At 44.0% G+C, this 25,765-nt stretch overlaps 1 protein-coding gene across 1 annotated transcript in view; it reads right to left on the bottom strand.

The window, feature by feature from the left end:
- Positions 1 to 16,179: 16,179 nt before the first annotated feature.
- The window catches only part of LOC134077468 (calmodulin-regulated spectrin-associated protein 3), a 27,662-nt gene continuing 18,076 nt past the window's right edge, over positions 16,180 to 25,765 (bottom strand). The window contains exons 17-20 of the mRNA XM_062533099.1: positions 18,085 to 18,142; positions 17,304 to 17,544; positions 16,516 to 16,611; positions 16,180 to 16,389 (exon numbers count right to left, since the gene is read on the bottom strand). Coding sequence (XP_062389083.1) covers positions 16,180 to 16,389; positions 16,516 to 16,611; positions 17,304 to 17,544; positions 18,085 to 18,142 — 605 coding nt within the window. The remainder of the gene's footprint in view (positions 16,390 to 16,515; positions 16,612 to 17,303; positions 17,545 to 18,084; positions 18,143 to 25,765) is intronic.

The raw sequence follows: 25,765 nt of genomic DNA, 5'->3' as shown, positions 1-25,765 counted from the left end.
ACACTGATATGTCATTTCTCCTGTATGGATCCTCTGATGTAACTTGAGACCCAATGCCTGGGCAAAAGTCTTTCCACAATCTGAACACCAATATGGCTTTACTCCAGTATGTGTTCTCTGATGGACAGTGAGTTGTGCGCTGGTTTTGAAACCCTTTCCACACGTTGTACACAGACATGGCTTTTGCCCAGTATGCGTTGTCTGATACGGGTTGAGATCGGACCCCCTCTTGAAACTCTTCCCATTTGTGATTCTTTCAACAGCTGTAATATAAGAAAAATGGTTAAAAATCATTCAGTCATTCAATCACATAATCTCTCATTCTTCCCCTACAGCAATGAAAATGTTACCTTTCTCCACTAAAAGTGTCTAGCTAGAGAAGGTATGAGAATGTCAACACAGGCACATACATGAAGTCAAGAGCAGAGAACCAGTTCAAGATGGTAAAATGCATCCTATAATTTGAATATTCTCTACCTGTAATAAACATGAGATAATAACATCAAAATTATCAAAACATGAGATAATAACATCTGTATTTTTCTAATGCAAACTTTTAAGAATCAACCTTGTAGGAGGAGTCATCGTGGTCATTTTCTCTGTACGGCACATTGTGTGAAGAATAGTTTTCTTGTTTTGGCAAGTAGCGGTATAATAAGAGGGGTCATGTATTGGAAGATAAGTTCCGACCATATTGCAGGATGTGACTGTCCTGTGTGTGCATGCTATAGCCAGTAACTTTGTGTACACCACTCTGAAGAGATCTGAGGCACACTAATCATATGATTAAAGCGCAAACAAGTATGTAGTTTAGTCACAAACAAGTTAACTCAGTAAGGGGTAAACCTCCTCAGAGACGAGCTGTATGGCTAGCCTAGAAATCTAGACGCCCCTAGCGGCAGCAAATGTAATTTGGCTGGCGGGGCAGTCTAGCAACACTCCGTAGAGCTTAGGAGCTGAGAACTGGAAAATCACGCGGGCCAATCACAGCAACATAATGGTGACTGACATGCGACCTGAAGTTGCGACGGTAACTAGAGATGCACCGATCGCTCGGCCGCCGATCAGAATCGGCCGATTTTCACGTGATCGGCCACGACCGGCGACCGGCCGGTCAGTCTGAGACATGCCGATGTTATGCCGGTCAAATGCACTCGCACCTACTTGTAACAACATCACACAGCTGAGTTAGCAAAGTTTGATGAAGCTAGCAAAGGCTAACACTCAGGGCTGGATAAAGCGCTAATGCTGAGTTTTTCTATGCAGCGAACGCTGTGCTTTGCCATATTGCGTGGAATTTACTAAGCTGTCACTAGGTTACGTAAACAGCGCACATCACCGCCCGTCTTTGCCGCTAATTGCGTGCTCACAGCTGAACCACAAGCGCTGTCAACAAGCAGCAACATAGCCACGGCAGGAATAAACATCGTTTTGCTTCAGTTTGCCACCTTAGCATGTATTCTTTCACACTAACACAACAACAAAGTCCGATTTACACATTTAGAGGTTTATTTCATTACCCTTTGTCTACTCACGCCTGTATGTTTCTTCTAAATTCGCCAAAAGTAAGCATTCTAACATGTCATACACTATCGCGACCGTGATACAAAACATATCATGTGTGGTGTCGTTGGAAAGCTGTGTTTCTCCTGCATGACGTTATGCCATCCAAATATGGACACTTCCTTTGTATCCGCAAGCAATCGCGAAAGTTCAAAGAAGAGTGTAGTAGACTGAGTATGCATGCCATTGGCTGTGTTTCAAGGCTGTTATCTCAAAATCAGTTTTTTGTAATTTTCCAACATCTCAGCCTATGTAGCACCTATACAAACTTTCCAGTTATACACATCAGTAGTCTGAAGATATTTACAGTTGGATATTGTATGTGAGAAGAAAAAAATAGTAGTCCTACAGTGCATTTCTATTAGTAGTGTGTGAAATGAATGTCCCACACTGGGAATAGCCTGCAGCTGAAGAAGACTTGAAGAAGAATCTGTCTATTCACATTTTTTTTACCAGCCATTGATAAGTTGATTACATTTCTATATTAACATGTTGTATTAAAGAAAGGATAGAAAATAACTCTAAATAATTTTGTGTGCTGTAAAGTGGTTAGAAGATGCAAATCGGAATCGGCTAAAATCGGTATCGGCAGGTCAAATTCTATGAAAAATCGGAAATCGGAATCGGCCAAAAAATTGCAATCGGTGCATCTCTAACGGTAACGCATCCTGTTATTTGAAAACAAGAAGATGATTCGTTTAGCGTTATCCTATTGCGTGGAGAGGGAAGGTTACGCATCCAGTTACTTGAAAACAAGAAGATGATTCATTTAGCGTTATCCTATTGCGGGGAGGGAATTTGAAAGACAACTGTTTATCCCACCCCTCCGATTGAGCCCTGTCTACAGTGAGTGTCCAGACCCTACATCTTGATGTGGGTCTGGCTCGTCAGGCTACTGTATGGCTTCATTCTCCTTATAAATAAATGCCGCTGGACTCTTGTCATTGGTGGTTTACCACATAAAATTAGTTATAAACTTGGTCACTAAACCACGTATTTGAAATACCGCTCTGAACATGTGTCCAAACCATACCTGTCAACATTGATCTTAGAAAATAAGAGAGATTTTTTGGAGACAGGAAACCAATGTGAAACAGAGTTGATAGCAGGCAATGGCAAGCAGGTCAAACTTGACAGTTCTATGAAGAACATATTCCCACAGTCAATGAGCAGCCATATTCCACATGGCAACACAAAACAACACAATTTTCAAGCCCTGGTTTTGTCAGTCAACAACTGATCAACAATAATCCAACAATAATCCAACATTAAAGTATACGGGTAATCGTTACTTTCAGCCCTTGTGTGTGTGCTTGTGTGTCTCTTACTGGTCTCGGGCTGTTCTGCATCTCCATTGGTCTGCATCTGCATGTCTGTTCCTCGCTGTCCTTGTGGTCTACAGCAGTCCACCAGCACCACTGATACTCTCTTCATCTGGACCAGAGACACTGAATCTGTAGGGAACAGGTCTGTTTTAGAATTTGAGTACAGCGCAAATGTAGCAGGAATTGTATGTTGGAATACTTTGGAGCAGAAACACTGCAAAATCAGAAGCTAGCTTATCCAAAAGATGCACCGGATCGTTGGTCTGATTGTTTGAAGGACTATCCAAGCACACGGAGCCATTTGAACGATGCCCATTGATCACGTCTCTTGTGCAGTACTAATAAAGTGCAGCCTCCCCATACTACTGGTCTTAAAAGATTGGGCTTGGTATGGTGATAGTCTATGTTGTACTTTGAAGCATAAACACTGGAGTACTTTGAAGCATAAACACTGGGAAAAACTGCTTGTGAAACCCATTTGGCATTAACCTTATATTGATAAACATTCATTTGGAATTGTTTTCAATGTAAAAAAACATACCAAGAGCTTTCTCGCGAAATCATTCGATCAAGAGTTTGACTTATTTAACAAGACATCTTACCAAAACAAATTTATTTGGCAAATGTGCTTGTTTTCTTGATAATTGTGTCTATTTCTATATTACATTTCAAATACATGGTTGTGTTAACAGGAGGCCCTGATGTCAAGGACAGGAGAGAAGTTCAACAGACAACAAATAACGTTACATGCAATGCTTTAAGTATTCCCACAGAATCTCACATAAAGAATGCTAATAAAAACCCCTCCATGGGGGTATTCCAAGTATGTGGTTTGGTGGTTTAGCATACTTGGAGTAACCCCTGGTTTTCTAATGCAAACATTTAAGCATCTTACTTGTAGCAGAGGAGTAATCATGATCATATTCTCCAGCATCAGAATCCGTATCCTCTGTAATTTCCATCGCTGTGAATTCCTCCTCTCTACAATAATTTTCCAATACACTCTCATCTTCCAATTTACTGGTCAAACTATGTTTAAGCAGGACATAATCAAGATCATCTTCTTTGATATCCTTCTTCATCGGTGGTTCTGTCAAGTCAGACTTAAAGTTATGCTGTGCCAAATAAATCCTCTCAAACGTCCCTTCAGTGTAAAGATAACAAAACGTATGTATCTAACCAAAGAACAGTATAGTTGTCCTTATGGTTAACATACACCTACTACACCCTACTTCCACAGTGACCACCACTCTCTGCTATACAACCTTTATCTGAACTGTTGGCATCCTGGAGTCCAATCAGCTGCAAGAATACAATTTTTGCATTTCAAATGATGACAAATCATTATTGGGGTTTACAGTGGTGGGCATGTCCATGGATTAACCTGCCCAAAGTCCACAAAGGAGTGCAGAGGGGTGGAGGTGTGAACTGATTGGTGATGGGGGTAGGAGACTACAGCTGGGGAGGGATGGAGTGTGAACTGAAGAAATCCCTTTGGAAGTTTTACTTTGTGTTAAAACTCAAAAGTAAAACTTCCAAAGGGATTTCTTCCAATCGTCATGTCCTTGTGGCTTGGCAGATCTGCCGTGGCCATGAAAACTCACACCTCCCTAATATGATGCCGCTGGCTCTACATTCCTCTGAAGCCTTACACTACCTTACACTGACAGACTTTGACAAGATTTGGGAAAGATTCTTGAACGATTGTAGTCTTTTTGAGTAAAGCTTGAATGAGGGGCATTACCCAGATAGCAATTTCCTTTGGGCCGGATCCGCATGAAAGCCTTTAGATCCGTATGTAGCGGACCTACGGTATCTGACTGTGGGCCAGATGTGGCCCACACACAATAAGCGGACCCGAATTGCAGTTCCGTACAACACAGAATAAGCGGACCCGTGGCACACACAATAAACAGAACCATATTGCAGATCCGTACCACACACAAGAAGCGGACCCGTACCACACACAAGAGGCGGACCCGTATTGCAGATCCGTACAACACAGAATAAGAGGACCCGTGCCACACACACACAATAAAAGGACCCGTATTGCAGATCCATACCACACACAAGAAGCAGACCCGTACCACACACAAGAGGCAGACCCGTATTCATGGGTTTCATCAGGTCCCTTTGCACAGGTGTATCAATCACCATGCAGTCTGCATTGATAATCAAGGTGCTTCATTTTATACACCTGTGGAAAGGGACCTGATGAAACCCATGAATTGCAGATCCGTATACCACACACCAGAGCGGTAGATAAAACAGAGTGGCGACACTCCCATAGACCTCCGTAGGAAAAAATGTCAGTGCTTTTTCCAGGCTATTTCCTCGTTATGGGACTTTTGGAACTATTTACAGCCAATCTCTTGGTCAGTAGTTAATGAGTTAATTTATTACACCTTCCAGCATCTAGAAGTACATCCCACCCTCCTGGAATTCAGCCATTTAGCGCAGGTTTTTTGGAACTTTTGATCGCGTGGCGGCTACATCAAAGCGTGTCGCAACTCTCTCTGCTCTCTCTATGGCTCTGCCACACACAAGAAGCAGACCTGTACCACACACAATAAGCGGACCCGTATTGCAGATCCATACCACACACAAGAAGCGGACCTGTACGGGTTCGCTTACTGTGTGTGGTACGGATCTGCAATACAGTTCCGCCTCTTATGTGTGGTACGGGTCCGCTTATAGGGCTCGGGATCATGACGTGAAAACTTTGCGGGCACAGCACAGCTAATACTATATTTCTGCTTCTTGTCTTCTGCATCTGAATGAATGGACATCACGTTCAGTGCGCTACCAACATGGCGGCAATATTCCTGGAATGCAAGTCGTGTGCCCGAGCCCTATTGTGTGTGGTACGGATTTGCAATGCGGTTCCGCCTCTTATGTGTGGTACGGGTCCGCTTCTTGTGTGTGGTACGGATCTGCAATGCAGGTCCCATATCACATATGACTTTAAGCAGACATTCACAACATCCCCAACTGGTCACCACTATAAAAAACTTTGCAGAAGAATTAAGGATGCTTATCACAATTTTATGACTTTATAAACCTCATGGTTTAGATATAAAATATAACCTAGACATTCTCTGATAACTCTAATTATATTTTGTGTAGGCCTACTTTGTTTGCTTGTTTGTTTGCTTTGTTTGCTTCCCAGCATGCATTGCAAATATTAGTTTTGAATTGTGAAACAAACAATGTGGTTGGGACATTTTAGCTTATAGGCTAACCTACTCCACTGATGTTTTGAACAACAACATTACCAGATATGACCATTGACTTAGTAATTGATTAGGGGGAAAATACACCGTAGTCGTGAAAGTATTAGACCTAACCGGGTATAAATATCCAGCTAACTTTACTAATAATTATTCTTCTGGACGTGATCATCAATCTCCAAGCCGCATCCATAGGTAAGAAAATTAAGTGTGTGAAATGAAATACTAGACGGAATTGCAAATCATTACTGCATACCAGTTACTGCTTAACAATGTTGACAGCTGTTTCACTCACATACACAGTCTCCTAACGCCACACACTTCGTGACAGATTGACTTCGGTACTCTACATCGCTCAAATGCTAAACGGTGAACAGGTAGTTGGGTGAAATTTGATTTTTCCTCTTTTTACGTCGCAGTAACAAAATACGTTTTTTAAAATGTTCTGAATCATCGCCGGGACGTTATCTTGTTTGTTGGGAGCAGTCTTAGCCCTTATTGCCACCAGATCAGTTAAACGGATCCAAAACAATTTTGGACCGATGTGCGTTTGGATGCCGGATCAGGTCCACTATTCAGATCCATACCGGATGTCGTGGTAGGTGTGTTTTGCTATCTGGGACGGACCTGGACGAGTGCAAGTTCATATCTGCCGCAAATCCGTCAAACAGATCCAAAACAATTTTGGACCGATGTGCGTTTGGACGCCGGATCAGGTCCATTATAAAGATCCGTGCCAAATGTTGTGGTACATGTGGCCCAGTTCCGTCCCAGTGCAGTTTTGCTATCTGGGTAGACTACAATCTTTCAAGAATCTTTTCCCAAATCTGGTCAAAGTCTGTCAGTGTAAGGTAGGCTTAAGAAATATCAACTGGTACAGCAGCCCAAACTCTTCTTAGAGCTCTTCCTCTCCCAACACAACCTGACATACATATACGTTGCACTTACACATGCATAATAAGATTGATCTGGTCACCCTAACTTATAATGTGCAACTTTCTCCAGGTGGGTTATAATTAGGGCTTATGTATTTAGAGTGCATGAAAATGCACTCTAGCCTACTGTTATCCGATTTAAAAAAAAAAAAAAAATTTCCTCTAACGTTTTCGTGCGTGCAATTCAGCTTCAACCGTTTAACGTAGAAACTTCATTCAAACTGCGCTGCATAGGTCTTACTTAGGTGACTTCAGCTATGTATTTTTCAACTTTGTAACTTTGATACTTTTTGAACTATTAAATAAAAACGATCAAAATTTCCCCATAGACTTAACATTACATTATGACATCATAATAGGGCAATTAGAATCTTATGCCAGGTGGCCAGTCCAGGTGCAGCAGCTCTCTCTCTCTCAGGCTTTAAGCATACAATCTCATTAAGACTACAGATCCTGTTTCATACTTCCTCTGTCCACAACTGTTTCAAAATAAAAGTCCTCACTGCAATAATACACTATTAAATCATTTAACCATTGAAAATACTCAACTATTTAACTGTTCAACCACTCCAACTGTCAGTTATCATCAACTATGCCTCCAGTCAACTACATGAAACCTCCAGGTACCTAGCAACCAACATAGCAACCATTAAAATTAAGCTTTTTATGACAGTTTCCATAGCAACCAACATGATTATACTACAGTAACTTCTTTATTTCTGATAGTGGCCATCATGGATACCCTAGCAACAAATGTTTCAAAATAAAAGTCCTCACTAGCAAGTTAGCTAGTTAGCATGGTTAGCATTGTTAGCATTTTAACATAACTGCTAGAAATCATTAGCTAAGTTAGCTAATCAACCTGGTTAGCATTGTTAGCAAAGTTAGCATTGTTAGCATAGTTAGCATTTTTAGCATAACTCCTAGAAATCATCAACTAAATTAGCTAATCAACCTCGTAACCATAGTTAGCATGGTTAGCATAGTTAGCATTTTTGCATAACTGCTAAAAATCATTAGCCATGTTAGCTAATCTGGTAATCAGGTAAGCTAATTCAACTTTAAACAGTCTATCTTCGCACTATCAACTTTCAAAAACTATGAAACCACCATGTCTACCCTAGCAACACCTTAGTAACCATATCTACATGATTTATCTGTACATTTTTGCATTTTCATGCACTCGTAATTTCCTTGGAATTACATTCTCTAGTTTATCTTATATTGTTATTATTATTGTCTTTTTGCCCTCTGGAAAGAGATACAGAAGTATAAAACAACTCAAAGAACAGACTGAAGAACCGCTACTTCTCATTAGAGCACCCTCATGGAACAGTGGACCTCAGCTGCAATACTCAATGCACGTGCAAGATCCAACGAGCACCATGTCTCCCTTGTGCAGAACTGTCTTCCCTCTCCATCATTAAACCTTTTAAATGTATTGATTATTTGCTTTTTCCCTGTGTTTTTGTTGCATTGTTTACCATGTACAGTCGCTGGTCATATAATTAGAATATCATGAAAAAGTTGATTTATTTCAGAAAAGTCCGTTCAAAAAGTGAAACTTGTATAATGTTTCATTAATTCATTCCACACAGACTGATATGTTTCAACTGCTTGTTGCTTTGATTTTGATGATTATAGCAACTAATGAAAAACCCCAAATTCAGTAGGCTATCTCAGAAAATTAGAATATTGTGAAAAGGTTCAATATTGAAGACACCTGGTGCCACACTCTAATTAGCTAATTAACTCAAAACACCTGCAAAGGCCTTTAAATGGTCTCTCAGTCTAGTTCTGTAGGCTACACAATCATGGGGAAGACTGTTGACTTGAAGGTTGTTTAAAAGACAGCCATTGACACCTTGCACAAGGAGGGCAAGCCACAAAAGGTCACTGCTAAAGAGGTCAAGAGATATGCTGGTATAATATGATATTCTAATTATACCAGCACATGTATGCACCTTTGCGGGTGTAGCGACCCTGATTTCAATGCACAGGTACCTGTACACTGACAATAAAGGCTATCGAGCTATCTAACCTAATGAATCATTTTAAATGAATGAATGAATGAATGAATGAATCATTTGAAATTGATTAAAAGCCTTTATTGTCATTATACACAGTACAATGAGATTTAAAGAGCATCTCCTTAAAAGTGCACACAGTTAGCAAAATATAAAAGACTATAGGCTAATAATAAAAACATATAAATACTCAGTAAGTAACACAAGCAGACAGACATAATGGTCAGTGCAATATTGTCAGTGCAATTTACATCAGTGCATATTTGCATTGGCAGCTTTGGGGAGGAAGCTATCCCTGAGTCTGTTTGTTCTGGCCCGTATGGGCCTGAAGCGCCTGCCAAAGGGCAACAGGGTAAAGAGCTGAAAACCATTTAATAGACCTCTGAAGTTCGCCTACAAAAAGGACCCAAAGCTGCCATCTTCCGGGAGTTAGTCGAAGCTGACTGCCTATGAAGTTGCATTGTAAGTTAGCTCTGGGGTAGCAAAGATCAAAGTGTGCCGTCTTCACCTACCAAAGATCACAGTATCCACTCGAAGGCAGAGGACAGAAGCACAGAACTTTGAATTGCAAAACGTCTGCATTTCCAATTTCTTCTTCCCCACAAGAGTTTAACAGGTGCAATAATTAAAAATCCCTATGCTATTTTCCCATTAGAAAAAAACTCCAGATACCGGATCTCCTTATTAGGGCTTATACCACTGCTTGGTCAAATTTCCAATTGTGATGCGCTGTTTGGAACGTGCATTATTTTTCTATATACCGCACGGCTATGAAGTAGTTCCCTACTTTTGGGCTTATTACACTTGAATATTAATTCGCCAATGTCAATGTAACGGTAAAAACTACAACGTTGTATCTAAGACAGCGGCAATATAAACGAAAGTGATAGTAGCAGTGGTATAAGCGGGATAATCAACTCCGCGCCGTGCGTTTATAGGAAAATAATGCACTTATCGAAGTGTAAAGTCCCCTCCGCCTTCGGCGTCGGGTCCTTATTACCACTTCGAACGTGCATTATTTTCCTATAAACGCACGGCGCGTCGTTGATTATCCCTTACAAATATGCTAGCTTTCTTTGTAGGCCAACTTCAGAGGTCTATGAGAATGACTAAAGAGTGAAGGAGGGAATATCATGTGTCTGGTCACCAGTGTTGGGGAGTAACGCATTACATGTAATTGAGTTACGTAATTTAATTACAAAATAAATGTAACAGTAATATATTACAGTTACTGTAGAAAAATGTGTAATTCAATTACAGGTACTTCTGAAATTTTTCAAAATTACAATTTGAATTACATCTCAATATTGTCAGCAAAGAATATTGTATGTAAAAAGAGCTGTTTCCCTCCACAGCCATAGTTTGATACGGGACCTTCTAATAGGCTCTATCACGTCTACAGCGCCATCAGCGTAGGCCTACATGCCTGCCTGTAAACGTGTTATGATTATCATTATATTATCCTCACAAAAAATGTGATGCTAATTTGTGTATTGAATGCCCTTGCTGCCTTGTGCGCTTGTACAGAACTGCTCGGCAGCCTGTAGACCAAGGCCGAAATCTTCGCATGGATTTGGGGACTATATATATATCATACAAAAATCGGAAAAGTAATAAAAAAGTAATCAAAAGTAATTAGTTACGTTACTCAGAAAAAGTAATTCAAATAGTTACACTACTATTACATGTTAAACAGAGTAACTTGTAACTGTAACACATTACATTTCTAAAGTAACCTTCCCAACACTGCTGGTCACACGTCAAATGGAGACAGTTCAACCAGAAACTCCACAAAGGAGGGTGAGGTGGGAATGGAGGTGTGAACTGATCGCTGATGGGGAAGTAGAGGATGGGGGTAGTAGAGGATGGAGGTAGTAGAGGATGGGGGTAGTAGAGGATGGGGGTAGTAGAGGATGGAGGTAGTAGAGGATGGGGGTAGTAGAGGATGGGGGTAGTAGAGGATGGGGGTTGGAGGTGTGAACTGATCGCTGATGGGGTAGTAGAGGATGGGGGTTGATGGTGTGAACTGTTGCAGTTGCTCCGGGGACAATGTAACCCCTGTAATATACTGTAGTTGTAGGCTATATGTAACCCCTGTAATATAGTTGACATACGCAAGTCACTTCGGACAAAAGTGTCTGCTAAGTGTAATGTAATGTAAAGACAGGACCTTTACATTGTGGAACCAGGATGTCCACCTCTGTAGTGGAATACCTTTTAAAAGTAACGTTCCCAAAACTGACCATGGTTTGTACTCATGCCTTCTTAGGCCCTGTTGTCTTCTGTTGTCTATGTGGTATGCGTGAATTGGTGTTTAGTTTTTATGATATGCAGTTGTATGCAGCACTGTAATGCCCAAGACAAATTTCCCTTCTGGGACAATAAAGTTCATCTAATGTGATCTAAAGTGAGGTGAGGCCTGTTTGTAAATAGCTCACATCGGTTAAGTCAGTCTTTGCACACAATTACGCCTGGAGACAGGCTTGATACATCTAGCCCACCCACAGAGACGTATAAATGCTCTCACATCTCAAACCGTCACACACGCACGCACGCACACACACACACACACACACACACACACACACTGCCCATTTGTTGATCTCTTGCACACACGTCAACCTTATTTGCAGCACATGGATATGACTAAACATTCTGATTTGTCTTAACTGCACGAATCAATTTCACACCTGGCGTTGCACTGGCAAACAAAGGTGCACAACGGGTGCAACGAATGCATAAATAGGCCTGCCTCATACCTGAGTGGGTTCATAAAGGTATGCAAATGTCTGAAGAACTGGCAATAACACTTTCATCATACCATGGGAGTGTTGGCTGCAGAGACGTTTGAAGCCGCACCAGAATTTGCACGTATGTCATTGTTGTGCTGTGTGTGTGTGTGAACTCAAGATCATGCCGATCTCCCATGCTATCGGCTTTCTCGGTGTGTGTGTGTGTGTGTTTGCACATGTGCACTTGGAATTTCAGCTATCTCTGATTTATGTGTGTGTGTGTGTGTACTTTGAATTTAAGTAAGCTTCTCGATCTGTGTGTGTGTGTGTCTGTGTGCACTTGGTATGTATGAATGTGATATGTGAATACACAAACTCAGGCAAAACTCCCTATGCCATCCGTCATGTCTTTGCATCAGACACGTGGCATGTCATGTCAGCAGGTTTATTTGAGAACACTGAGTCACAGGGAGGAATAGAAAACAACAGAAGGCCTCCATGTTGCGTTGAAATGTAATTTATTGATCCTTAAGCCTTGGTCTAACTTTCAGAAACTCCATCCTCAATCATGCATACATTATGAAACAGATGAGATGAGGACCAGGTTGACAAAAATGGTGATGCACTATGATGTCACAAAGCCAGGGGTGTAGTAGTACTTTGTATATGTCACTGACAGACCACTGTGATGTCACAATTGCTACAATGTAATAGTGTTCCTTTTTGAATATCATTGTGAGGTCATCGTGATGTCCCTGGAAAAAACATGTGCATCACCATAGTGGGATTGCACAAAACCCTGTCATTTATAACCTTAACACAACCATACACAAACAAACACCCTCTCTAAAGCAGTTCCAGTATATTTAACTGATGACAAAATATCTGAATGTGTAAACTTGAGGTTAACTGGACAGAATATTTAAAGGTTGACAGGAGAAAGAGAAAAAGAGCAATGGAAAGAAAGAAAGACAGAGAGTAAGAGTAGGAAAAGAGAGAGAAATAGAGAAAACGAGAGAAGAGAAGAGAAAATTATCACAGAGACCATGCGAAAGAGTGGAAGAGAGTTGGAAGAACCAAATCTGTAGTATTCCAGCAGGTAGTCACCCTCATTGAGAGAGCGTCAGTATTAACAATGTCTACATTTCAACAATTCTATAGGTGCCTCTCATGCAGCGTTTCTGCGTCCTCCCTCGCTCCACGGGCCTCGATCCTCACTGATCTACATAAAGAATGATGGAGCGGCAACAATGGGATAGTCTAGCCCCTTCTTCTATCATTCTTAATGTAGATCAGTGAGGATCGAGGCCCGAGGAGCGAGGGAGGACGTATAAACGCTGCATGAGAGGCACCCTATGTGAAATCTTACCCCTCACAAACCACTGCCTCAGGGTGTGTGTGTGGGGGGGGGGGGGGGGGGTGGAGGTTGGTTGGAGGCAAGGGTCATCATGTCTTAAATGTTTCAACTTTAATCATTTACACACACTGACCACACGTCACGTTTCTATGTTATCTCTATGGCATTGGGGAGTGCCTTCCTGTGCCTTCCTGTTGTAGCCGAGACAAGCACTCTGATGGGCCCTTTCGCAAAGATTACTGAGCTCATAACTGTCCTGTCCTGGTCTGTCAAGACAATGGCCATTCGGCATTGTATACACATCGGCCCAAAGCAGCACAGCTGAAGGGGTTCAAACAAACAAACAAACAAGCAAACACAAGCAAACAAACTAACAAACAATCACATTCTGCAAATGGAAATTCTCAAATGCACCACTTGATTCCTTCTTGACCTGTTTAGTAACAGTCTTGTGACAGTGTGGGTTTTTTTTACACTTTCTGACTGTTCCCATTTTGCTCATCCATGCAAGGATAGCACGATCACTCTCATACTCAAATGAGAAAAAAACAAACAGTGAAAAGACTTAAAAAAAAGGCATTTTTTTGCAAATACAAAACAAGACCTCTCAGGGAATCTTGGAAATAAATATCAGAAGGCAAAATCAGCTGGTTGCATTTCTCTGTGGCATAAAAGACTGTATGCTTGTGTCTTTATCTGTATATGTGTGTGTGTGTGTGTGTGTGTGTGTGTGTGTGTGTTACAGAGAGAGAGAGAGAAAGAGAGAGACAGCCAGTGTCAGTGTTCCTACTCTTTTAATTCAAGGACTTCAAACTCAAAGACTTTCCAGGTCTTCTGGATGTGTGTGTGTGTGTGTGTGTGTGTGTGTGTATAACAGCAGCCTGAAGACATAACCCCCACTGTTAGTCTGACCCGTAACAGGTCATATCAGAGATAAGGCTAGTGTCCTTGGTAACAGTGGGCTACTCAAGTTCATTACTTATGGCAAAAGAATTCTCTTTAAAAAAGACAAAGATGATCGAAAAAACTCCTTTGTCTGAGATGCAGGGTGGCAATGAGCCTAGTACGTACATACGATAACTATATACAGCCTATCTTTAAAACACAACACAGAGTAAGAAATAAAGTCTTCACCCCTCTAAGTGCTCAGGTGGTATGACCCACAATGGGACAGGTAGGACCTGTACCATGCTCATGCAGAAAAAAAGGGAGAGTGGCTTTCAAGACTCTTTGGAAAAGTTTTGTGGGGCAACAAATGAACCTATAAGCCTTCAAAGAACACTATATACAGTCTTATGTGAAAGGAAAGGGGAGAGGGCAGAGGAGCTTGCCGCCATTGACATTGCTTAAGTTTTAAAGCTAGGAAAGAAAATGAAGAGACATTCCTGGGTCAGAGAGAGGTCTAACAGGAGACCACAACGCAACATATCCAACAGCACTGGTTGTTGTCATTACTCTTACATTATAATTATCGTTATTTTTTATTTATATTATTATTATTGTTATTATGAGTGTGTTTTTGTGAGAACACAGAACTAGGGCACTTCAGAGGAAGCTTTACAAACCACATACACTTATGAACCTACAGCAGTTTATAAAAGTTCAGAAATAAGGGAGGGAGGGAGGGGGGGTCCGTTTTAGTGTACTTATTATAGTGACTTAATAATAGGGCTAGGCATCCAGGGACATTCTCTCGCATAACATGGGGTTAGGGTTTGGGAGCTGTGGGGTAACTGTAGCATGTCCCCCCCCGCCCCCTCTCCTATGGAGACACAACACACTTGGTGAGTCACCGACATACAGTACACACATTAATATAGACGACATGCCTATCGATGCGTCACAGGTGGCGATGAGTTGTGTCGAAGACGTCTGACCAAGATGTCCATTCATTTATTTCGGTGGTCTCTGTCAGCATACACGTTCACAACGCTTCATGGCACTGATAGGTAGGAGCGGGAAAACATACGGCCATCACTGCACATGTGTGCACTGCACTGCACTGCATGGCGTCCATTTGCCACATTTGGACTTCTTGCGTCCTGACATTTGGCGGCCATTTTGAATGTGCCTTGCTTCCTTCTTCCGTCTCTCTGGGCATGTGCCATTTTTATTAACGGGCGTCATAGCGACTTCACTTGCCATTTGTACATGGTGGGGCATTTTTTGTGGCAACTTATTTGTATGTGTGTGACCGTGTGGGGGTTGTGTATGTGCAATATGATCAACCCCCACACACAACTCCCCTGTCACCCCGGTCGCCATGTACTGTACATAATTGACATGCGTTATGTTGGCATGTTAGTTCTTTGCTGTGTAGTGCCATTTCATTTTGTGAGTGCCGCATAATGTTCATGGGTGATTCATGTGAAAGGGAGACTTAAGACTTTTAAGGATTTTTAGAAAATATTACATCAAGGCTCTATGGCCTTTGGGGCATAGCTTGGTGTCCAGTTCTGCCATTCTTGGGTACTCCCAACAGGTGTAGTATCCAGTCAGTCATTGGAAGGAAGAAGGGGCCCAATAGAAAACAGGGAGGTGCTTCTGTAGCTTCAGTGTGTGTGTGTGTGTGTGTGTGTGTGTGTGTGTGTGTGCGCACGCATGTGTGTGTATGTGCGCGTGTGTGTGTGTGTGTGTGTGTGTGTGTGTTCATATGCACGCTTGTGTGTGTGATCGTGATCACTTGGGCGTGGCGACCTTCTTGGGAGTGCCCTGCTTCTTGGCGTGCCAGAGGTGGGCGGGGATAGTGTGTGTGTGTGTGTGTGTGTGTGTGTGTGTGTGTGTGTGTGTGTGTGTGTGTGTGTGTGTATGTACGTGTGTGTGTGTGTGTGTGTGTGTGTGTGTGTGTGTGTGTGTGTGTGTGTGTGTGTGTGTGTGTGTGTGTGTGTGTGTGTGTGTGTGTGTGTGTGTGTGTGTATGTACGTGTGTGTGTGTGTGTGTGTGTGTGTGTGTGTGTGTGTGTGTGTATGTACGCGTGTGTGTGTGTGTGTGTGTGTGTGTGTGATGGTGATCACTTGGGCGTGGCGACCTTCTTGGGCGTGCCCTGCTTCTTGGCGGCGTGCCACAGGTGGGCGGGGATGGTGAAGGCGTCCACGCTCATGGACATGGTCTTGGAGGGGATGGCGCTGAACTGCTTGCGGTCCGAGCTGTACTTGTAGATGGCCTCCACGTCGGCGCAGGAAATCACACGCGGCCCCACGCCGCACAGACGCACCAGCTCCTCCGACGACGACTCGGCCCCGCCTCCGCCGCCACCGCCGACACCGCTGACACCGGCGTTGTTGTTGCTGCTACCAGCAACGGAGCCGGAACCGGCAGCGTTACCGACGCCGCTGTTGCCGCTGGCTCCGCCTCCGCCGGCAACGGTGTAGACGGCTCGGAACTGGCAATGGGCGTCACGGAAGAGGATCAGGAAGTGGTTCGCCGAGCTCTTCTCGATCTCCTGGTTGGGGGGGACGAAGTGGGGGTGAGAGAGAGAGATAGAGAGGGAGAGGGAGAGAGAAAGAGAGACAGAGAGGGAGAGAATGTGACATGGTGAGGAAAGAAGGGAGGGATGAATAGAGAGAAAGAAAGAGAAGAGGTGAATGTGAATCAAGAGGTGGGATGGGGAGAGTGAAGAGAGATACATGGAGAAAAAGATCGTCATGGAGGGTTACAAACACGGCAGGGGCAGGTGATGGGGGGGTTAGATAGACAAAATAAAAGAGAGAAATGGAGAGATGTAGAGAGAAATGAGTACAGGAGAGAGGGAGAGAATGTCAGAATGTGATAACACACATATCTGGCAAACTGACAGGTCTGAATGTACACGATTCTGTGCATACTCAGAGACTATGGATACTTTCCACACATACAGTAGCATAGATTGATGAAATAATTGAAATGGTTCTCGACTGTTGAAATGAATCGGTGCTGCATGCGTGTGTGATCATGTGTGTGATCATGTGTGTGTGTACGAGTGAGTGTGTGTGTGTGTGTGTGTGTGTGTGTGTGTGTGTGTGTCCCTCACCTCAATGATCTTGCCCTTTATTGCAAAGGCATCATTATTGCATGCGTGTGTGATCATGTGTGTGTGTTGTGTACGAGTGAGTATGTGTGTGTACGAGTGAGTGTGTGTGTGTGTGTGTCCCTCACCTCAATGATCTTGTCCTTCTGCGGCTGGTTGACCTTGCCGGCCAGGCAGCAGCGTGAGAGGGCGTTGTTGATGATGAACTTGTTGGACTTGAAGCTGGGCTCTCGGTACAGCTTGGGTCCCGTGTACTCGGGCAGTGACGCCGGCGACGACGCCCCCGAGCCGTTCTCCCAGTCTTTATCGCCGTTCTGATTGGCTGGCCGGCACGGCGACATCGTCCGCCCCGCGGGGGAGTTGGAGCGGCTGGGAAATACAGACAGACAGACAGACAGACAGACAGACAGACAGACAGACAGACAGACAGACAGACAGAGGTCAGACAGAGAGACAGACAGACGTCAGATAGACAGACAGACAGACAGACAGAAATACAGAAGTCAGATAGACAGACAGACATACAGAAATACAGACATCAGACAGACAGGCAGGCATATAGATGGTCAGACATACTAACAGACAGTCAGACAGAAATACAAACAGTCAGATAGACAGATAGGCAGACAGACAGAAAGAAAGAGATACTGTATACTGTGCATACATACATAGGCTACATACAGACAGACAGACAGACAGACAGACAAAAATATAGAGATACATACATACATATAGACAGACAGACAGACAGACAGAAATACAGAGATACATACATACATATAGACAGACAGACAGACAAAAATACAGAGATACATACATATAAAGATAGACAGACAGACAGAATACACACATATAAAGACAGACAGACAGACAGACAGACAGACAGAAGTGGTGCACATGTGTGCTCACCTGGGGGGCTTCACAGCAGGTAAGGGCCCGTTGGTCATGGCGCCAGCTGAACTGGAATCTTCCGGGGGAAAAAAAAGGAGACATCAATCAGAGCAGTGATTGAGAACAGCCTCAGGTATGAAGGGGAGTATAGTATGGGAGACTGAATCCATGGGCGTTGCAAGCGGGGGGGGGGGGGGGGGGGGGATTATTACACCCCCACTTTTGCTGAAACATGATCCTACGATGCCCCCCCCCCGACACAGTTTGTGTCGTGAAAATGCAGAACGCTTGTGCATTTTCACGCATGTGCCAGTTTTATGTAGCAGATGTGTATCGGTTCAGACCAGTTGAATGGACAGGAATGATGTACACACACACACAGGGATGGGGTATCTGCAATATCTGTTTACTGGACAGAGAATGGAGCAGTTTCAGATAAGAATGCGCACACGCACAGCGGATCCTCTCCAATCCCCGTTTACAGCATCCATTAGGCAACTGAGGAAATTTCTCATTTCTATCATTGTCGCCTAGCAACGGGGACGCTGGCTGCTCTAGCCGCTCCGTTAGACTTGTTTTTGTTCGGATTTTATCTTTATTATTTTATTCGCCATTATTTTTTCCATTAATCTTGTTTATTTGTTTACTTTATAGCTGTTAAGTTACATATAGCCTTTTTTATTTTAATTATTTGTTTTGCGTTCCCATGCTTTTCTGCATCCTGGCGTCTGTGCTCTGCCTCTCCGCTCGACCTGCGCTGTTTTTCGGATCAGCGTTCTCTTGCCGTCTGCGATCGATGGGGCACCTGTGACCGGTGCTGCTGGTCTTGCTGGACTGTGGTTCCAGGGCCGAGGAGCTCCTTTCTGCTGATGGCTGCTGGACTATTTCAACTCAGCGCGGCCTGCTGCGGACTCTGTGGCTGTTTCGGTCGGTTGACTGTCAGCTACCGTAGGACATCGATGGCTGGTCATGGTCGGTGGACTGTCGGCTGGTCTGGCACAGCAGAGGGACGCGGCTTCGGGAGAGCACCAGAGCAGAGGATCCTCCTGTGTCGCTCTGGTAGCCTACTACAGCGCCTAAACACATTTCTGGTGCCTGTCGGGTGAACACAATTTGCCAACGGGCTATCATGTCAACTAGCCTAGCAGCTACGGGCCATATCGTCTGCTGAGGTTCTGCCCCAGTGATAGCAAGACAGCGCACTGACGCTTGCTTGGATGCGGTTCGTTGGACTAAGTTGGCGTGGACTTTTCTGTTTGTTTGTTTGTTTGTTTTATTATGTATTTGACATTTGTTTATTTGTTTGTCTGTCTTATGTCTTGGTGTCACGGGTACGCTGGCGATTACGCCACTCCGTCCGGCATCTTGTGTCTTGTTATTTTGTGAATTTGTTTGTTGTGTTGTCATGGGTACGCTGGCGACTACGCCACTCCATTTCGGCACTGTCTCTGTGTAAAGCGCTTTGGGTTGCACTCAGTGCACGTGAAATGCGCTATATAAATAAAAGTACCTTACCTTACCTTGTGCCTCTCATTTGTCTTTTTATCTATCCTCCCTTCCATCCTCGGTCCTCGTTCGCACTGATAAAGATATGATGGGGCGGCAACAATGGGATAGTGTATCCAGTGTTCTTTATAGATCAGTGGGAAACGAGCCGGAGGACCAAGAAAGGAAGGAAGGAAGGGAGGATAGATAACAAGTCGAATGAGAAGCACCCTCAGTTGAAGGGAACAGGATCCAGGGGGTTTCACTTGGGATCCACCTAAAGGTCCCTTAGTCAGCAGGTGCTCTGGGAACGGATACAGAGCTGGCAGCTTAAAGGATCCCACAATATAAAGGGGAAGGGTGTCCTGTGAGGACATGTGTTCTTCCACCCACACACACACACACACACACACACACACACACACACACACACACACACACACACACACACACACACACACACACACACACACACACACACACACACACACACACACTACTAGGAATACACCTACACATCCGGACCAGAGGCCTTAAACCGGTGGCCGGGGAGCAGTTGGGGATAACTGCACTCTCACTCACTCACTTTTTGTCACTTTCTATTTTTCTTCATTCTTACTGCATTCTATAGTTTTATATTTTTCCAAGAATTGTTGTTAGAATTGCTTTAAAAAGCTTTAAATGTTTACCATGGTTTAAAAAAAAAAAAAGCATCAGCCAAATGTAATGTAAAAGCTGCCTTGCTGAAGGGCTGTTTTTATCACTCCACGCCACCTACTGTACCAGTCGCGAGTCACAAGTACGATTCCACAACCAGTCGGCCACAGATGCCCCGCATGTGAACCCAGGATGCACAGAGAGCACAAGCTTGGGTAGGAGAACCTGAACTCTGGCAGAGTTGTAAGTAGAACACGAGCTTGGGTAGGAGAACCTGAACTCTGGCAGAGTTGTAAGTAGAACACGAGCTTGGGTAGGTAGGAGAACCTGACAGGCATGCAAACTGGTCAGGGGTGAAAAAGGTGAGACTCTGATTGGTATCAGGAGGTTTTTTTATATATATATATATATATATATATATATATATATATTTATATCAGGCACACAGACAGGTCTGTCACCAGAATGAACTCAGTGGAATATTTAGCTCATTTAACCGACGTGAGCATTTGGCAGTTTGGTGTAATATCCGAGATGGAACATAACCTCATCAAAGACACTGTGTTACAGTTCTGGGAACTGAAGCTGGGGTGCTGTGCTATTAGCTGCGGGCAAAACGCCATAAAAAAAAAAAAGGTATGCACTTCTAATCTCAAATGGCCACAGGTGCAAGACTCAGATGTAAGTGAACCACTTACAAAACAAATGAACGGTTCAACCAGTTGTAGCTTCAGGTGTATAGTTGCTATCACTAAAAAAAATAAAAAAAAAAACGTTGGGACTGCCTCCTCTTGGGAGCATGGCCTAGGCCTACCGTGAACGTTTTATAGCTTTTAAATAGCTTTCATAACTAAAGGCATACTGTAATGACATGTCATCTGTCATCTGTCCAATTGCACAACTAGGGCTGAGAACCTTTCTGTCAAATAGCGATTTATGAAAACGGGGGGGGGGGGGGGGGGGGAGGGAGAGAAAGAGTAAGAGAGGGATGAAAAAGAAAGGGGGATGAAGAAAGAGAGAACAGGAGAGAGAGAGAGGGAGAGAGGGGGGGGGCTTTACTAGCTTGAAACGGCACCAGCCTGAGGTGGTTGCGAAACAGGTTTCAGTGGCATCAGCTGCCAATTTCTATTATAAATAGCAATTTGCGGCAACCAAGGTCCTATTTTCACATGCTCGTTAGGTTTGGCACTATAGAGGCACACTTCTCCTTTGCTGGAAGCTTGCCTCTAGCGGCCAACACTGGCAAACTTCTGGCAATATCCTCATGAACTCATTTGTTTCCCACAAATCACCCACAAGTTTGCTGCAAATCTGCTGCAAACGTTTCATTGTTTGTAAAGGTGGGTCTCTCTCAAACACACACACACTCACACTCACACTCACACACACACACACACACACACACACACACATACACTCACACTCACACACTCACACTCACACTCACACTCACACTCACACTCACACTCACCCACACACACACACACACACACACACACACACACACACACACTCACACTCACACTCACACTCACACTCACACTCACACTCACACTCACCCACACACACACACACACACACACACACACACAGAGACTGGGTTTCTGCTACAGCCCCACAGGCTCACACACAACACAGCCTCAGAGGATGGGAGAGGGAGAGAGTCAGCCAGGCAATATAAGAGCCTAGAGCTAGCCTAGCGCATCGCTAATCCTTGTTGGCAGTTGGTGTTTACCGCACAATCGGCTCCCATGAACTCGATTCTTTCACAGAGAAGAGAAGGCAGAGTGCAAAACAAAAGAGAGTGATAGAGAAAAATAAAAAAGAGGCGGGGGGTAAAGACTAGGGTCTATCGGGGTAAAGGCTAGGGGCTCTATCAACTAGTTCCTTGCTAATCAGTTGTCTAACCACACTCTACAAGTCATAATCAGAATCAGGATCAGCTTTATTGGCCAGGTTTGCGTAAACAAACAAGGAATTTGACTCCGGTTAGGTGCTGTGTCCACCAAACGCGTTTTTTTTGCGCCGACGGCGCCGACCTTTTTTGTCGCAGCGCTCAGAGCGCTCAAAGTTGAAATCTGTTCAACTTTTAGAACAGCGCCGGGCTCGTCAATGGCACTTCTCGTTATAAACCGTCTCTGGTTTTGGTAACTTAGCAACAATAAACACTTATCGAAGCGCCGAGAGGAGGAGGTTTTGGGCTCTCTGGCTGTAAAAAACGCATTTGGTGGACACAGCACCTTAATCTTTGCTCTCAAGTACAACACTCAACAATAACATACAAAAAAAAAAGAATAAGGGCAGTAAGGCTATGTATACGAATAAGAATAAGAATAAAAACAGTATATACATTTAAAAAATAAATAGACACTATGGGTGGGATAGGGCAATGCCATTGTCCGGAGGGGGAGTGCGGCCTTGTTGTCCCTGTCAAGGTTGCCATGGTCGGGGACACCCCAACAGGCACAGGCAAGATGCAGGATGCAATATACAATTGAATGAGGGTGTGAATAATTCAGCATCAGTATAGACTGAGGTTTAAGATTAGGGTTAGGGTTAGGCAGTTCAGTGCAATAATGCAGCATCAGTATAGACTGAGGTTTAAGATTAGGGTTAGGGTTGGGGTTAGGCAGTTCAGTGCAATGATAACATATTAATAACAATATTGTAACTGTAATATGTATTGTTACTGCACATGATATGAGGTAGATGAGCAGAACAGGTTGATGGACTTGTTTGTTGTAAGGGCGGTTGTAAGGGAGTGTTCAACAGAGTGACAGCTTGGGGGAAGAAGCTGTCTTTGTGACGTCTGGTTTTGGCAAACAGCGCCCTCTGTCGTCTCCCAGAGGGAAGGAGGTTGAACAGTTTGTGACCAGGATGTGAGGCATCTGTAGAGATTGTTGCTGCCCTTTTCCTGACCCTGGACCGGTAAAGGTCCTGGGTGGAAGGGAGGTCAGCTCCAATAATCCTCTCTGCAGCCCTTATTGTCCGTTGCAGTCTGGCCATGTCTCGTATGGTGGCTGACCCAAACCAGACAGTGATGGCGGTGCCGAGGACAGACTGAATGATCGCTTAGTAGACAGTGGTCAGCCGCTCCTTAGGCAGATTAAACCTCCTTAGCTCTCTTAGGAAGTATAAGGCTAATCTTAACCTTATTCCTCTTTTTTTTAAGTATACATTTTTGCCCTTTTTCTTTTATTCCAAAGCCCCCCCCCCCCATTCCTCTATCCATTTTAGCAGCAGGTGTCTAACTCTAATGTTAAGGCTAACCTCAACTTTATTCCTCGTTAGGTAAGGTGATCAGGGTTGTTGTATGTAGTTGGCCGCATGAACTCGACTCACAGACTCTCAATCCAACTCAATTACCAAAAAGACCAAGAGGAATAGTAGGCCCATCATGGTTATGTGAAGCACTGAAGGAGACAGTTCCCCATTTTGAAAAATAAATGTTTAGCCCTGCAACATAATATTATCAGAATACTAGATACATTATGGTAGGAAACTTATGGTATTTCAGGACATAACATAATAATGGTATAGGAACACTAGAGATAGTCCTATTAGAATTGTATAGTATTTTGAAATAGATAGCAGATAACAGATATTCTAGAGCAATTACAGAACATCATAGAAGTACTACTACTATAGAAATCACACTACTAGCTTATTTTTCCCCTTGGGGATCAATAAAGTATCTATCTATCTATCTATCTATCTATCTATCTATCTATCTTTTTCCATAAGGGCAGTTATTTGGACATGCTTGTCCATCCCATCTACCTGTGCATCCCATGCAGTATTCACACTGTCCATTCGTCAAAGCGGTTGACTGTACGGTATGTATTATATAACTTCTACCTAATACATGGGCACCGCAGTGCAGATGTATGGCCCACAACAGCTGCCTAATGACCTACATTTACAAAGAGAATGAGAAGAACGAGAAAGAGAGAGAGAGAGAGAGAATGTGAAGGAGAAAAAAGAGGAGTCTACCCTACAGCTAGACGCATGTCACGGCTGGTGACTGACAGGAGATTACCGGAGATGGCGTGAAGGGATTGGGTCGTCATTGCCCTGGGCAACAGAGCTGATACATCATGTCGCAAGCGACAGTGACAGAGAGTTGAGGAGAGTCTTCAGGCGTCTGAGCTGAATCGGTAGCCAGTCAGATGCCAGCGACACACGCCTACAGGGGCACGCAAGACGGGCGGGGCACATCACACGAGGAGAGAACGGCACAGGGGCAGGGGCAGGGGCAGGGGCACAGGGGAAAGGGACAGGGGCATTTTCAGGGGCACAGGGGCACAGGGGAAAGGGACAGGGGCATTTTCAGGGGCAAGGGCAGGGACAGGGGCATTTTCAGGGGCACAGGGGAAAGGGACAGGGGCATTTTCAGGGGCACAGGGGCAGGGACAGGGGCATTTTCAGGGGCACAGGGGAAAGGGACAGGGGCATTTTCAGGGGCACAGGGGCAGGGACAGGGGCATTTTCAGGGGCACAGGGGCATTTTCAGGAGCACAGGGGACAGGGGCAGCTAAGTTTCGAGCCACTGGCTCTTCCTCAGGCTTATACAAAGAATTTTTGCCAGTGGCTCGAAATGTTGCTTGACAATTCATTTCACTGGGAGCTATATACTGGTGTGCGGATACCTTTATCTTTTTGTATAGCGGATGTATGTGTTTATTGTCAGATGTATGTAGTAAACATTTAACTACACTGGACTGGTATACTTCAGCAATAAGCCCCGAGTGGCTGTAGGTTACACTGATTTTACAACAGCTAAGGGGCTGTAGACGCTGTCCCAGTCTTTATCACCGAGTCCGTAGGTTACACTCGTTTCTAAAACAGCTAAGGGGGGTTTTAGAGGTCCGCGTGCCGTGCGCGTCCTGCCTAACGATGCCCTTTAGCTGTTCTGAAATCAGTGTAACCTACACAGCCACTCGGGGCTTATTGCTGAAGTATACCGATGCAAGCGAAGTGTGTATGTAAATATACAGAGGTGGAAAATGACTTTACTCTACTGTAACTGACCCTAGGCAGATAGGTTGGGCCCTTGAGTCGTGGATCTGTCTGAGGTTTCTTCCTATAATGTATCTCCAGTTCTAGGGAGTTTTTCCTTGCCCCTGTTGCTCATGGGCTCTCTTTGAAGGTTTGACACTCTGTAAAGCGCCATGAGACATGTGTAATGTTTTGGCGCTCTATAAATAAAATTGAATTGAATTGAATTGAAAACTCCAGGTCCCAGTCAAGCACACATCACAAACACACACACACACACACACACACACACACACACACAGACAGAGGGGGAAAACTCCAGCTTCAGAGGGGTAAAAGTCCGATCATGTATTAGTTCAACCTGTGCACTTAATTCAGGTCATCTCGTCAATTAGCTGCTCTTCCTAGCTGAAGAGTTGTGCTAATTAGAATCAGCTGGTTTAAGTGAATGGTTGGCACAGATATGTGGTAGGACCTTTACTCTCTGAAGCTGGACTTTTCCACCCTGTAAATACAGTAGGTATATGATATGATATACTGTATGGCTATGTAAGCATGT

The sequence above is a fragment of the Sardina pilchardus genome, chromosome 1 (assembly GCF_963854185.1).
Source record: "Sardina pilchardus chromosome 1, fSarPil1.1, whole genome shotgun sequence".
NCBI classification, from domain to species: domain Eukaryota; kingdom Metazoa; phylum Chordata; class Actinopteri; order Clupeiformes; family Clupeidae; genus Sardina; species Sardina pilchardus.
The sequence above is the reverse complement of the archived record's forward strand: the minus strand, read 5'-3'. Positions and strand labels throughout refer to the sequence as shown.